Below are 16008 nucleotides of genomic sequence, written 5' to 3'. Positions count from 1 at the left end.
ACTGATGAATGGATAAAGAAATTGTGGTTCATATACACAATGGAGTACTACGTGGCAATGAGAAAGAATGAAATATGGCCCTTTGTAGCAACGTGAATGGAACTGGAGAGTGTGAGGCTAAGTGAAATAAGTCATACAGAGAAAGATTGATACCATATGTTTTCACACTTACGTGGATCCTGAGAAAGTTTAACAGAAGACCATGGGGGTGGGGAAGGAAAAAAAAAAGAGGTTAGAGAGGGAGGGAGCCAAAACATAAGAGACTCTTAAAAACTGAGAACAAACTGAGGGTTGATGGGGGGTGGGAGGGAGGGGAAAGTGGGTAATGGGCATTGAGGAGGGCACCTTTTGGGATGAGCACTGGGTGTTGTATGGAAACCAATTTGACAATAAATTTCATATTAAAAAAAAAGAATAAATGTTTTTTGCATTACCCGCTCCTCTTGGTTTTCCAGAAGCCCTGTGTGGAATATTTCAGTTTTTCGAAGGGAAAAAGCACTTAAATAAATTAAACTTTTATGGTTAGAATAAATGAAGAAAGCCTGGGTGTGGCCCGTGAGCATCCAAACTGTTAGGCAGCAGTATGCACACCACTTGTGATCCGAGCTCTGCCGTGATTTTGGAGGAGGTGGTATTTATCTGCATGCTCTTGTGGGATAGCCAGGCAGGAGTGTCACAGCAGTGCGGTCAGGGGTCACGTTTTTGGGGATAGTTTCTGAAGCACTTGTTTGCAATCTTCCAAGTAGACCAGTGAGTTTCGATCTGTGAGTGCATCAGAGACTTCTGAGGACTTTGTTAAACTCAGGACTGCTGGGCCCACCCACCCCTCAGAGTTTCTGACTCATTGGGTGTGGTGGGGTCCAAGAGGGTGCGCTTTTGCAAGTTCCCGAGGGGGCTGATGCTGCCCATTCAAGGGCCACACTGCGAACTCCACTGGATGAGACACCTGTCAACTGATGGATGCTTATTTCGACCTCGGGAAATTTCCACGTTATCAGTGGCATGCACGTAGAGGCTGGGGCTCATAAACCTGTTTTGAACATGGACCAAGAGTTTTGATGTGAACTTTAAAATACAATTTGAGGTTTACAAAATACAGGGTGTGGCAGTTCCACAGGTCCCTAGAGCTTTTTAAAATGTTTCTTTTCAAGAGTGCTTAAACATCTTAGGATTGTAAAAACCTTAGGCACCTACTCTTAGAAAGCTCAAAGAGTTTTTATTATTTAAATACTGGTAGGAAATGAAACTTTTCCAGTGTGTTTCTTAATTTATTCCTCAAGGTCAATATAATCTGAAAGAGGAAGTAAAATACCAGGTAAGTGGGAAAGTGATGGCCTCAGTAGCTGATTGATTATACTCAGCTGTAGCAAAACCAGTCCTCGCTCTGACCTGACCTAGAGGCTCCCTGTGTAGTTTGTTGAAGCCATCCTCTTGTTATCTTGAGAATTATTACTGACATCATATTGCTGGATAAAACGGAGGCCTGATAAAAGGTCCTGAGTAGGGGTGTGATTCGGAAATTCACGAACCTGTGTCCTCATCTGAGAATCCTGGTGTCCTTGGGTTTCTTCCCCTTCTTCTTCTTCTTGTTTTTAATTTATTTGAGAGAGAGAGAGAGTGCAAACAGGGAGAGGGGCAAAGAGAGAGAGAGAGAGAGAGAGAGAGAGAGAGAGAGAGAATCGTAAGCAGCCTCCATGCCTAGTGTGAAGCCTGACACCAGGCTCGATCCCACAACCCCGGGATCATGACCTGAGGGGAAATCAGGAGTCAGGTGTTCAACTGACTGGAGCCACCCAGCTGCCTCCCTTGGCCTTCTATTTAATTCTTTACCTACTAATGTATATTTTTTTTAATTGAGGACCTTGCTTTTGAAGGGCAGGTCCGAAGGGGTATCTGTTTCTTCCCGCTGCAAGGACAGAGCTAAGCATCGGAAATGCCTTCCTCAATGTCTGTGAGATTACACGTGGATGTCCCACCATGCTTGTGACTGAGTGGTGAAGCCCGTGTCATTCATTCCTTCCCTGATTTAGACACCCGTAGAATTCGTCATTTTCACAAAATTTGTATTGCTTAAGTAATGAGGAAAACGGTGAAGAGACAACATTAAACACAAAAGAATTCGCCACTGGAAACCACCTCTTATGCGCGAAATTGGTGTTTAAAATAAGAAAAACCTGGGGAGTTCAAGAGGAGAGGAGGGCAGGTGCCTTCTCCACATGCGGTGTGGAGTAATGGAACTGGAATCAATGTCTCATCTCATTAGCTGGGAAGAGGAGAGAAGGAAGGAAAGAAATATAATGAAATAGTGGCTTGACAACGTTGGGAGGGCACTAAGGTGGCTGGATTAGGTATCCTTTCAGAGAAAGGACACTTTAGCACTGACTTTAAGGTGGGGCTGTGAAAATCCCTTCCACAGCGTGCCGCCTGCATATCTTCTCTTTTCCTTCCATATTCGGCCAGTGGACACATGGAGCACCTGCTCTGGGCCACGTGTTGACTCTGCGGGGAATTTCCGTCGACCAGCTTCTTCCCACCTATGCGTGCGCCACCCTTGTCTGTGGGTTAAAAATGAAATGACGCTTTCTTCCTCCGGGGAGCTTCTGTTTCTTCCTCACATTTATTTTGAGGCCTGGCTACTTTGAAAACCGGGACTCGTCGATCTGTTCGGGCACATAATTGACCACCGCGTGTCCCGTGGTGTGCTAGGTTCGGGGATGCGCCAGTGAGCCCGGAGCCCCGGTGCCTGCTTCTGCTCCATCTACATTCTGGCGAAGAGAAGGCTCTTGTGCCCAGCTGGTCTGTTTCCGCCTTGCTTACTCGCTCCTCCCTCTCCTGCAAAACCCACAAGGCCCTGAAGACCTAGCCCTCTGTTGGTTTTTTCTAGAACTGATTTGCTTGATCTCTTGGCAGCAGTTGACAAGGCATGCTAGCGCCTCCAAGAGCCACATCAACTTTGGCCTGTGTGATATTGTGTTCTCTCCTTGGCTCTCCCCAGCTCCACTCCTGGCTCCCTTTTCTTCTCCCAGAACTCGCTCTTTGGTAACAACTCCCTCCCCCTCTCCCTGGAGGCTGGTAGAACCACCCCCCCCCCAGGGCTCCCAGGGCTCCTCCAGCCTCTCCTCTGCCGAGTGCACTTGCCAGTTCCCACCTTCGCTCATCGCCTATAAGTGCCTCCAGCTTGTGGATGCGACAGAACTCATCGCCTCCCTCTCCTACCACACCAGACTCCCCACTCTCCCCCAGGTCGGCCAAGTGCCTCCTCCGGCATTTTCCTTCCCTTCCAGATGGAAGTCCAGCCAGCCCCTCCACTTCTGCTGAGTCCTGCCCCCCTGCCCGTAGCTCAGGCCCCTTGCTGCTTTCACAGACTTGAGGTCTCTCTTCCCTTCGCTTGTCCTAAGCTTGCCATCAGGTTACTCACTCTGGAACTCAGTGCTGACCCTCTGCTCCTGGCCCAGAAATCGTCACATGCTGCAGGGTCTGGAGGGCTGGCTGGAGGCTTCCCCGCCCCTTGCTCCAGCTCCGCCTCCCATTCCCTTTCGGGCACCCAGTTCTTCAGCTTTGCTGCGCTGCCCTGTCCAGCTCTCGCTCACACGCCCTCCTCCCGCTTTCCCGCTCCCATGCCTTTGTCCTCCTTGTCCTTTTCTCAACACTTTCTTTGTTTTTCACCTTTCTCTGCTCCTCCCTTAAACTTCAGCTTGGATGCAGTTTCTTTTCCTGAAGGTCTCTGTGGTCCTTTCTAGGCTCCAAGTCCTCTCTCCAGCCTTTGGATTTCCATAAAAGTCTATGGCTATTCCTGTGTAATAATCCTTGTTGGTATTTGTAATCCCATCACATGTCTCACCCCAGACTGTAGAATCCCCGGGCAGCGGCATCCTGACACCTTGCAGCCATCTCAGGCTCCTGGACCACCTCTTAGAACATGGCGTGATGGATGTCCATGGGAGAGAGGATTTAGGAGTCTGCTTGTTTACGAATCGACACAGTTTAAAATCTAGACACGGGATTGACAAAACTACAGCCTTTAGGCTGCTTCGGCCCACTGCTTGGCTTTGTGAATAAAGTTTTATTGTAACATGACCACTCAGCAATCTGGGCATTCTGCAGTTGAATGGCCTGAAATCGTTACTAACCTTTTACAGAAGAAGTTTGTCTACCCCTGGTCTATACCATTGTCCAGACTTGTGAAGAGTCCAGTATCAGGTGTGGGAGGAAATTAAAGAAATAATGTGTGCTTAAACTCTTAGCCTTTTGCTTTGGCTCTTTGATGTATCTATGTGGCTACCATAGTTTGAGCATTGGGATTTTATTACTTTGTTGAAAGTGAAGTACAATTCATTTTGTTGTAAAAATGATGCCGACGGCCAAGTTAACTAGATTTGATCTCCAATTTCCTAACATTGGGGTAGAATTGTCTGGGTCGAAGTTAGGCCTGCCCAGGCTTTATGTCACTAAAATGTTTTTGGTATTCTCAGTGAAAATAAGTCATCTGCAGGGGTTTGCCAGCTGTGTCCCCAGTTTTGCCAGCCTTAGAGACGTGTCCCTTATTTTGGCTGGGGGAGGAAGCAGCGTGTTCCAGAGCCTTGCTCTGTAGCTTTGCAGATGAGGAAGGCCGTACGTTGCCAGGGTTGAGAGGTAGAGTTTTGTGCACCCCCATGTGAATACCGTGTGGTCTTTTCCTTTCCAGAGGGACGCATGGTCATCCAGGATATTCCTGCCGTCACCAGCAGAGGGCACATGGAGAACACACCTGATCTGGTTTCTGACTCCACCTACTACAGCAGCTTTTACCAGCCTTCTCTGTTCCCTTACTACAACAATCTGTACAACTACCCGCAGTACTCCATGGCCTTGGCCGCGGATTCCTCTTCCGGGGACGTGGGAAACCCCCTCGGGGGGTCCCCTGTGAAGAACAGCCTGCGGAGCCTCCCGGCACCCTACGTGCCCAGTCAGCCGGGAAACCAGTGGCAGGTAAGACGTGGCCCAGAGTGACTGGATCTGTCAAGAACACACACACGCACACACAACGACCAGCTCAGCATACATGTGTGCACGTTATGCCAGAGGTGTTAAAAAAAAAAAAGTTCCCTCTCCCGGGTCGGCTGCGGGAATTGTAACGTGTAAAGGGATCACACTTGTGTGTGTTTGCACTTCTCTCATTTTGCACTATCATTTTGCATAAATACCCAGTTGGCCGGAGGCAGATTCACGAGGGGCTCACTGTGTGAGGTCTCACCTCCTCCTGTAGCCTCGTCCCCACTTTCTTTGAGCAGCTTAGAAAATGCTGGGTGCGGCCTTCTGGGTGGCCGTAATCTTAGTGATGAATTTGCACCCTGGAAGGGACGAGTGGTATCACCTGTGTGCTCACGTGGAAGCAAGGTAAGAAAAGGAATTAGGTCCCTGTCGTTCTGGGCCAAATTGGGTGCTTTTTTTTTTAGCTGGGAATGAAGGTCATCTTTCATATGCTTAAGTGTGCGATCAAGAGCTTGTAGATTAACACGGGGGTAAAACAAAGCATTTTGCATTGTCAGGAAGGAGTGTTTTTCTAGAGCTGTTCTGCTTCCTCAGCTGTAACCGTTTCCTCGGATTTCAAGGCACTGAAAACGTCCACGAGCTGGGTTACCACGCCGCGGGGAGTGTGGCCGCATGAGAGCCAGCACTCCCCACCTGCAAGCCTCCGGCAGCCATAGATGTTACAATTCAGGGAGAACGGTTCTTATTTGGGGTACATTTACCTCGCAGGCTTTCTCAACTGGGCTTTGATTCCAATACAATGGGACGTACATATCTGGGAGTTCGGGGCAAAACTTCGACCTTCTTATGCCCATTTTTTAAAAATGTAAGCTGAAATTTTCCTCTGAGCAATTCTATCCCGTTTTGTATTTTTTAGGTGTGAGGAAGTAGTTAATTTTCAAGCTCCCCCGCTTTTTGGATTCTCTCACTCCCCTTAGGGATCAGACTTCTTCAGCCTATTAATACGTCCACCCTAGTCCCCTGGGATACACATTTTTGTAAGTTTGCCACACATTTTATTTTCAGAACCATGCTTGTTAAAAAGAGGGCTTCACAGGGGCGCCTGGGTGGCTCAGTCGGTTGAGCCTCTGACTTCAGCTCAGATCATGATCCCACAGTTCATAGTTCAAGCCCTTTGTCAGGCTCGAACTGACAGCTTAGAGCCTGGAACCTTTTTTGAATTCTATGTCTGCCCCTCCCCTGCTCATGTTCTCTCTCTCTCAAAAATAAATAAGCTTTAAAAAAAAAAAAAAGAGGGCTTCACGCATATGGGTGTGAGAATTCGGAGGTAATGTGAGTGTAAAGGAATGCAATGACTTATAGATCTTCAACCTGGACCCCTACAGGCCTTTCAAAGTGCCAACTGGATTTAATTCTTGGGGGCAGGTTTTGGGCTGATTTCCATCAGAAGCTCTCCTCTCTGCAAGGAAGAAGAAGTATCTTGTAGTTCTGAAAACACCAGCGTATCCTGTAGATTCCCACAAGGCAGGGACTACCGCTGGAGCGCCCTGATTTTCTGGCTACTTCTAGGCTTTAAGGATAAAAGTAGGACAGCTCTGTGAACCTGTTGGCCTATGAGAAAAAGGATGAGGGGGGAAAAAAAAACTTAACTGTTTCCTGAGAGAAAGGCAGGCAACTCTTGGTGAGCTTTCCGGTAAAGTCAGCCATCTACTTGTCAGAATCCTTGAGCTGGCCTATAAGACAGCAGATCAGCATCACTGCCTGGTCTTGGAGAGATGTCTCAGGTGCTGTGTGTAAGGAGAGAGAGAGTCTCCGGAGGGCAGGTTCCCACACCTGGAGGAAAAATCGTGGCCAGACTTTCTTAGTCCTGGGGGACAGGCAGTTTTGATGCTGTTCATGCTGTCTCTAGCACTGCCACTTACGGAGAGAGGTAGAGACGCCCGCCGAGGCATCGTTTAACATATAGTTTGTCTTCCTAGAAGGCTGAGCTTAAGACCTTTTATTTCCAGTCGCTGTTGGTAATATATTCTCATGGAACAAATTATTTTGCAGAAATAGGTCCTTCTCTGCTACTGTGGTTGATGCCCCTTCCTCTTAGTTAGAAATGGCACCAGTCGTGACAGCTAGCATTTGCTGAGCGGTGAGTCTTCCTCCAAGGCCCAGGAGGCAGATCGTGTTGCCTGCTTTTTATAGGTGAGGACACTGAGACCCAGAGGGCTGACTTGTCCATGGTCACACAGCCACCACACAAGAGAGCTGGAGTTTGAATGTGGATCTGCCTGGTTCCACGGTGTTTCTCAGCAGCGTTTGGTTATCACTGGGTCGGGCCACGGAAACTGCCATCAATATAAATACCAAGGTCCTCTCTAGTTCTTCAGGGCTTAGAATTCCTACCTAAGCGCTTTGCTTTACATTGAGGGTCTTCTTGGAATCGTCTTCCGGTTTTCTTTCCTCCCTTGTGGAGGTTGGAAATATGCAGAAACTTCTGGAACAGTGCTGACGTGTGGTTACTTCGGATGGCCGAGAATGGGGCCTCTGAAGCTTTCCTGAAATATGCCGTCTTGGCAATAGCATTTAAAATATGCTGAATTCCCTGCTATCTGAAAGTTGCTTTTGGAATCTGCCTGCAAATCTCCTGTGAATGTGCTTCTCGGGAAAGCATATCTAGACACACCTGCACTGTTCGTGTAACCTGGAAAATGATCCTAACAGTTGAGATGAGGGGCTTGACCACATGGCGTCTCCATCCCTCCTCAGTCTGATGCTGTGTGAGTCTATGGATTAACCTCGTAACCAGATACAAACACAAGCTGGACTTACAGCCCTGTTGTTATTCCCACAAAAATTAGTTCTCTTGGAAATAAACTCCTAAGTGCAACACCCAATGTAGGTATATAAGCCATCACTTTGCAGAATGGCAGGTGACCATCAGTCTAGTGGCGATCAGAGCTGCAGTGGGTCTTAGGAAGCTCCAGTTCACCCCATCCTGGTGCAGGGAGAACGGAGGTCTGAAGCTGAAGGGGTTTACTCCGCACCCACAAATAGTTGATGGCAGAGCCTGGACTAGAAACCAGGTCTGTTGGTTTAGGAGAACACTGGAAGATCCATATTCACTTCTGACTTGGCATTTAAATGTTTGTGAAGCCTGGGGCAAAACACAAAATTGTCTTTGCGTCTCCCTGTTTTGGTCTGTAAAGTGGGCACGGTACCACCTTCAGAGAACTGTTGCCTGCATACGTCTGGCAGTGTAACAGCTGGAGTGAGGTGATTAGTGCCTGTAGACGTTTCTGGGCACACATAGCAAGTGCTATGCCCATGTTGACTGCGGTTATTTCTTTTCACTAATCATCATTTTCTAGATCTATCTAATTTTCAGCCTTCTGCTGCTATGTATTTTAGTTAGCGATCTCAGACCCCCTTTGTGACAAGATAGGGTATATGTAGGGCGCATTTTAGTATTAAAAGACTCTGACATGTGAGTATGGACCAAGTATGAATGTACGTGGAATAATTTTTTCAGGGTTGGGGAAAAACGTGTTCTGCTCAGCAGATGGAAAACCAGAAGCACAGACAGAAATGATAATGGTGCAACACATGTTTATGATGTGTGTGTTATGAAGTATTAGTTTAAATGGTGAACGCCTACACAATACTTATAACTAGTAAGCGCTATTGCTCTTAATAAGGAACAAAACGGCTCACTTTTTTTAAACATTTTTTTTAACGTTTATTTTTGTGAGAGACAGAGTATGAGTGGGGGAAGGGCAGAGAGAGAGAAGGAGACACAGAATCCGAAGCAGGCTTCAGGCTCCGAGCTGTCAGCACAGAGCCTGACACAGGACTCAAGCTCATGGACCGTGAGATCATGACCTGAGCTGAAGTCAGAGCCTTAACCTATTGAGCCACCCAGGCACCCCTAGAGGGCTCACTTTTTAACCACGTTGTTAGGGCAGAAGCGTCGGGAACAGCCATCTGGGCCCCAGCCCCGCTGTTTTGGGAGGGTGCTCTGGTTCTGCTCTTGTGCTCCCTCCTGCTGGAAGCTTCCCGGGGGAGGACGGCATGGGGGTGCCCCCTTGATTGTGACCCTGCTTTTCATCTCCTTTGTGGAAGGTGTGCCGACTGTGCTAGTCCCTCCTGACTGCCTCCTCCCTTGGTCTGATCCTGGCACATCTCCTCCAGAGACTGTCTTGACTTCCTTCCTCACTCCTCACTGGATCAAGTCCCCATTCTGTTAGTTCTCCCCCTCCCCTTACTGCGGAGTATATCCATGTGTGGGGGGTGGGGGTGGGGGTGGGGGAACAGCGGGAATGTTCGACACATTCCTAGGAAAACTGATGGAAGTGGGGATAATCCTAATTTTTTAAAGGTAATAGGGAGGGTATTGAATTATTTGCCAGAAAGTAGCCATTGAGTTTATTGTAAAGATGAGACTTCCGGTAAGTGTCCCTATAAAATCAAGCAAGCCACAAATAATTACAGAGCACCTACTAAGTGCGAAATCTATTAAAGGAAATAGAACAGCGTGCTGGGTCCGCATCCCAGAAGCTCAGGACTCCTTCGTGTTAATGCCCTGCATGCGGAGAACTGCTTTAATCGCTTTTGGTCTGCCTCCAGCCTCTGGAGATTTGTGGCCCAATCATAGATTCCTGTCCTGTTGTGAAACAGGAATAACATTTGTGACACTGGAAGAGACTCACGATGAATAGCTGGTTCCACTGACCAGCAGCTCAATTTCACTTCTGCATTTAATTGCCTGCAAAAGCTGTTTATTGCCTTGTGCACTCCTCCACGGCAACATTATCTCTTAAATAAACATGTTGTACCAGGTTGACAAGGGAGAGGTGCATATCAAGGGAGCAGAAATAAATACGGGAGGACTCGAAGCTGTACCTGGGATCTCCTTTCAGCCCCTCTGGCTGGCAACCTCTCGATCGCCTTTCAGAAGCTGGTGCCTCCAGATGTGTAGACTCCCGTGCTGCTCACAGTTCAGGGGTGGTCAAAATGACAACATAGGTGATTTCGTTCCTTCTGGTGGTGATTTTGGGCTCAGTCTGAGGTGTCTTGTTTTAGGGTTGCCCACTTACGATTACACGCCTAGTGGGATGCATTTGTTTTTTAAATAAACACTCATGGGCATTCTGCTATGTGTTAGGGACCTACCACTGAACCAGCAGACAAAAATGGGAAAAGCAGGTCTTGGGGGAAGGCTGCTGTTACCACCTGGAAAGTGAGGCAGAAAGTTGGGGATCATCTCCATAAACCTGGATTTGAAACTGAGCTCCAGGCAGGAAGGAAACCAGATCCTGGGATCTGGACTTGGGAGTACAGAGAAGGCGCCCCCTTGTGAGCGTTCCTGGGATGGCGCTCTAGTACCTTTGATTGGCTGGGGCCAAAGCATCAGGCAGGGTCTTACAAAAGCCCCTGCCAGTTCAAGCCACCATATAATATTCTCTGTCCCACAGCGAGCAGCCTGATGGGGCCCCTGTTTCCACACTGCTTCCTCTTTTCATTAGCGTTGCTCAGCATGAGAACAACCTGTTAGCCAAAAGGTTGAGAGGAAGTGACTTCTGGAGCGTGTGCTGTGTGGGGGACAGCAACCCTGGAGGGTCCTGGAGGGGCTGCAGGTGGCTCAGACCTGGCTCTTGTTCCCAGGGAGACGATTATAAGTCATAGTCATTATTTCAAGATATTCCTAAATTTAAAAAACATATCAGAGAGAAGGCAGTAGAATGCAAAATCCATTTCAGTTTTTTTTTTAAGTGTATTTATTTATTTTGAGAGAGAGAGGGAAGGAGGGGCAAAGAGAGAGGAAGAGAGAGAATCCCAAGCATGCTCCGTGCTGTCAGCACAGAGCCTGACGCAGGACTCAAACTCCCGAACCGTGAGACCATGACCTTAACTGAAATCAAGAGTCTGACGCTTAACCGATTGAGCTACCCAGGCACCACCATTTCGGTTTTTAAGATGAAACAGACTTCAGATAAGTTTCTGGGTTTGCCTTGACCACCAAGCTGTACTGTGACGGGACCCCAGGATGACGCGCATCAGGGCACCTCAGATTCCTGGATAGTTGTGAGCTGCGAAAGTTGAAGTGATTGAGGAACACAGCTGGTTATAGGAGAGCCAGACCCCAGCTGGGCTGTCTGCCTTTGCTCACGTGCTCTCTGTACAGAGCCTTGTGATCAAGGCTGTCTGCTCCAAACTGTCATCCAAACGTGCCAGCAGGTTAATCTCGCCTAGGCTTCCCTGTTGCGAGCAAGCTGGTTATTGGCCGCTGTCTGTTGGTGGATGGACACTAACTGCCTTTTTTCTCTGGAAAGAAAAATTGACAAAGTTTGCAAGCAGACACAAGAGAGTCTATAAGAACAAATATAGTTTAAAATATTTAAAGTAATTTCTTACCTTAGGAAAAGGTAATTAAAATAGATACGGTAATGGCCTTGGCCTGTAAACGCTAACACCCTTTATTAGGTTTCTTAAAGGGGAATTAGAAAGATGTAAGTTTATGTTGACTGAACGTGTTAACGGGTTCAGGGCACCTGGGCGGCTCAGTCTGTTAAGTCATCCCACTCTTGATTTCAGCTCAGGTTGTGATCTCACGGGTTGTGAGATCGAGCCTTGTGTCGGGCTCTGACCTGACAGCATGGAGCCTGCTTGGGATTCTCTGTCTCCCTCTCTCTGCCCCTCCCCCACGCATGTGCATGTTTTCTCCCGTGCATGCGTGCATCCTCTCTCAAAATAAGAATAAATAAGTTAAATTAAAACTTAGAAAGTATTACAGGTTCCATTGCTGTGATGGGGTGTACTTATTATGTATCTGGCCACTTTTGTGATCTCTGTAATTCTAATAATTTTCTAGTTGCTTATTTTGGGGTATCTGGGTCGGATACAGGAGAATATTGGTACTGCCGTTTTCCCCGTATACCTCCACTTCTGATACATGTCGTTGGCATGATCCTCAGTTTGGACACTAGCCGTGGATGTTGGTGTCCTCTTGTTCCTCATTTTACTGGCAATGTGGCCAGCGGTTCACTGTCATCTGTGCAGGATGTTACCTGTGCTGGTTTTACAGAGAAATGAGGAAAATAAGGACAAGTGAGTTGTTGTTGTTATTGTTTTTTAATGCTTATTATTTTGAGAGCGAGAGAGAAAGAGAGACAGAGCATGAGCGGGAAAGGGGGCCAGCGAGAGAGGGAGACACAGAATCCAAAGCAGGCTCCGGGCTCTGAGCTCTTAGCATAGAGCCTGACGGGGACTCGCGCCCACGGACTATGAGATCATGACCTGAGCCAAAGTCGGATTCTTACCAACTGAGCCATACAGGTGCCCCAGGCCAAGTGAGTTTTTCTTAAAGCTCAGCTATTCAATTTAAAAAATTGCTCTTAGGGACACCTGACTGGCTCAGTCAGAAGAGCATGTGACTCTTGATTGCAGGGTTGTGAGTTCAAGTCCCATATTGGGTGTAGAGCTTACTTTAAAAGAATTGTTTTTATTGCGACTGCTCTTCTAACATTTTGTAAAAATAAAATCCTATTGGGCGGCAGGATTTCTTTTTGTGCAAATGCCCTCACTCAGCAGCACCATCCCTACCCCTCCCCGTCTCTTTCCCTTTTACATCATGCCAGTCTCTGCAGTCCAGACAGAGTCTGGAAACGTCTGTCACTGTGTCACCATGACAACAGCAAAGTTCCCTGGGTCTTCATCTGCTTCGTTTAGCGATTGTGTCGACTTAACGCTCAGCTTGACTCTTTACAGGGAGAGTGCTTTGGTCTTTTTCTTCCTTTTTACAGCAGTCCTGTGAATGCCCAGCATTCTGTGGGACCCCTTCCCATGCACCCCAAGTAGGCCCTGCTGTCTGTCCAGTGGAGTGAGGCCTCCGTTGGGTCGGAGGGCCGGTCTTGGAGAATCTTCTGTTTCAGAAAACGTACAAGTCACTACGTACCTCAGAAAGTTTGAATTTTATTTGTTAATGTTTATTTTTGAGAAGGAGGGGGAGGGGCAGAGAGAAAGGGAGACACAGAACATGAAGCAGCCTCCAGGCTCCGAACTGTCAGCCCAGAGCCCAACACAGGGCTCAAACTCATGAACTATAAAATCATGACCTGAGCCGAAGTCGGAGGCTTAACTGATTGAGCCACCCAGGCGCCCCGCACCTCGGAAAGTTTAAAGCCAGTGAAAGGAAGGTGTGCGGCTTCTCCAGGTTTGGAGCCCACATGGCCTCTACTATGAACTTTCCCTTAAGTGGCCTGTCACACCTTGGCCATATTTATAACTTTCTCCTGTGCAGCACACTTCTTCCTGAGATTCTTCTCTTTCAAGGAGAAATAATGACTCCAGTGCTCCTGGCCTTTACAACACGCCCCCAGTCCTGAGGGGAGCAAGCTTCTGTTGGCCACCAGCTCTGAGGGCACCAGCAGCAGTTGGGGGGGGGGTGCTCCTGAGACTCCCCAGAGCTCTGCAACCTGGATGAATGCAGTCCTGTCTCCCGGCCTCTAAACTGCCACCTTGCTCACACGCACTTTCACAAAGGAGCTGCTGTTTGGTCTCATTTTAGATGATTACAAGTGATGGTTCTGACGACCGTCAGCTGGTGTCGATTACATCCTTACTCAAAGAATCGGTTTTGTTTGACAGATGATGAACGTTTGATGGCTTGCTTGCTTTGGATCCCTCCGCGAGGGCATTCATTTGTAGGAATTGGGGCCACAGTGACAGTACTGCTGGGTGGCCCTGGGTCTGGAACAGAACTGAGGGAGGTGGTGGGCATTCTAGATGCTGAAGCCAGACAGATGGTGAGAGGTAAGCTGAGGAATCTCTCCTAACTGCAGCAGGGCACAGGCCAGGCCCTTTTGAGCATTTGGGTTGAAAACGTGTGATTGGCAGAAGAAAGCAGAATTGGGCTCTGGAAACCTGGGCCCCGAGGCAGACGGCTCTGACTCTGAGAATATCTTCGGCTGGGGTTGGTCCTGAACATCCTGATGGGTTGTTTCTCAGCCTGGCTGGAGCGGTCCAGTGGCATCCAGACAATCCAGCTGGAGTGTCGTCTCGGGTTTTAGGAGCCCTGGGGTACAACATTTCCGTTATAAGTTCAGTCTGGTCCGGACTGAGTTGGAGAACTTTGCAATGGGCTGGCATACCCCGGGGACTACTCCCTATTCAGTCGGAGGCAGAAAGAAATACATGATCAGTCTGTTGCGAGATTGTTACACAACCTGATCTCTGACACAGTAGCATCAAGTTAGTAAATAATACATCATTTGGGGATTCTGTAATCTGCTTGAAAACCAGATAATTAGATCACAGTTTTTGAAAGCTTTCAGATTTGATTTGGTTGGGCCAGTGGCCAAAATCTTATCTGTTGATGTTTTCCCTGGTAGCTTTGATTTTTTTTTTTTCCCCGAAGCAGATGTGAATGTGAGACAAATTTGGTACATGGCCGGTTAAGTGTCCCTCATTAATTGAATAAAGCCCAAAATCAGGGGAATGCATAACAGAGGCTGGTTTGCCCTATTTTTAAAAAAAGTATATTAGGAATATGGCAGTAGAAGGGTCAAAAGACTAAGGTTATGAAAACTCTCTAGGGCACCTGGTTGGCCGGCTCACTTGGTAAAGCATGGCGACTTTTGATCTCGGGGTCATGTGTTTGAACCCCACGTTGGGTGTAGAGATGACCTAAAAATAAAATCTTAAAAAAATTACCATCGAGAAATCTCCATCATGTTACAGAGCATGTAGAAGAAATGCATTCACTCATTCGTTACAATTCATGTATTGAATACTAGCTCCACCCCCGGAGCTGTGTACTGTGCTAGACTCCCTCACCCCCCAGGTCCTAGCACGCAGGGGACTAGGATACACGCAATTCTCTGATGGCTGCTGTGATGGAGTCTGGAGGAGTCTGGGGAGGGCTGTGATGTGGTCCCTGGGCAGTGGTGTGCTGGGGGCAGGGTGGGGTGAGGCCAGGATTTCATCACTGCTGTTGTTCGGAATTGCCATCGGATAGTGACAGTTCAGAGCAGATTGACTTAGTGAGTTTCATCGCGTGCGGACCCCTTTGTGGAGCTTGAACTCACAACCCTGTGATCAAGACCTGAGCTGAGATGAAGAGTCGGATGTTTAACTGACTGAGCCGCCCCGGCACCCCAGAGTTTCATTACTTTGTAAACATTCTCTGCAGAGAGGAGACCCCCTCACTGCCTGCGCTCGGGACAGGCTGCTCCCCGTGCTCTGTGGACATCACCCTGGCCATCCACACCCTCCGGGAAGGCGGGTTCACAGGAAGATTGAGAAACAGGGCAAAAGGGATGACCTCCTTGTTTTGTTTTCTCACACCTTTTCATCACCTTCCTTCTCACAAGCGTTATCTTGGGCAGTTAGTAGTTCTTACCAGCCAATCCCTGGAGAATGAAGGGAAGACACATAATCTCCTGTCTTGAGTAATGGTCTAAACTCTAAAAACCTGAAGGAACATTCTTTGTTCTCTTTTTTTCTCACTCTGTATGTAACAGTGGCTATGTAGGAAACAGGTAGATTTTCAACTTTTTAAGATTTGAAAAGTAGAAAAAATTGAGAGAATGGAGTTTTCTTTTGAATACCGAGCAAAAGTTTTATGTACTTAAGATACTTAAGTATGTCATCCAGGGGTGTGTCTGTCTCCCTCTTTGTGACCACATCCCTGGCATACCTGTGAAAGGGCTCAGGGTTACTTGGTAGCATCTCAAAAGTGGGGTCCTTGAGTGTGACCACCACTGTCCCACCGATGCTCCCACAGAGGGACGCCCCCTTGGGGGAAGGGAGGGTGTAGGCGTGACAGGACAGATGTCACAGGGACAGCTTTCATATCTTCTGTCCCGCTTAACCCTTAACATAGCCTGCAGGGATTGCTCCCACTTTTGTGGATGAGGAAGCGGACATTCCGGGAGACAAGTCACTTGCTGGTGTCACGCAGCCGCTAAGCGCGGGGAAAGCGGGTTGAGTTTGAACTGGGGTTTACCTGACTGTAGAGGCACGTCCGCTCCCATTGTATCTCTGCCTTCC

The 16008-nt window shown here is 48.0% G+C and overlaps 1 protein-coding gene across 2 annotated transcripts in view; it reads left to right on the top strand.

Annotated features, from left to right (window-relative positions):
- DMRT1 (doublesex and mab-3 related transcription factor 1) overlaps positions 1-16008 on the top strand; it is a 111122-nt gene that overhangs the window by 40230 nt on the left and 54884 nt on the right. For both annotated transcript variants that reach the window (XM_043565381.1, XM_043565380.1), the window contains exon 3: positions 4685-4968. In XM_043565381.1, coding sequence (XP_043421316.1) covers positions 4685-4968 — 284 coding nt within the window. The remainder of the gene's footprint in view (positions 1-4684; positions 4969-16008) is intronic.

Source organism: Prionailurus bengalensis, chromosome D4 (assembly GCF_016509475.1).
Source record: "Prionailurus bengalensis isolate Pbe53 chromosome D4, Fcat_Pben_1.1_paternal_pri, whole genome shotgun sequence".
NCBI classification, from domain to species: domain Eukaryota; kingdom Metazoa; phylum Chordata; class Mammalia; order Carnivora; family Felidae; genus Prionailurus; species Prionailurus bengalensis.
The sequence above is the reverse complement of the archived record's forward strand: the minus strand, read 5'-3'. Positions and strand labels throughout refer to the sequence as shown.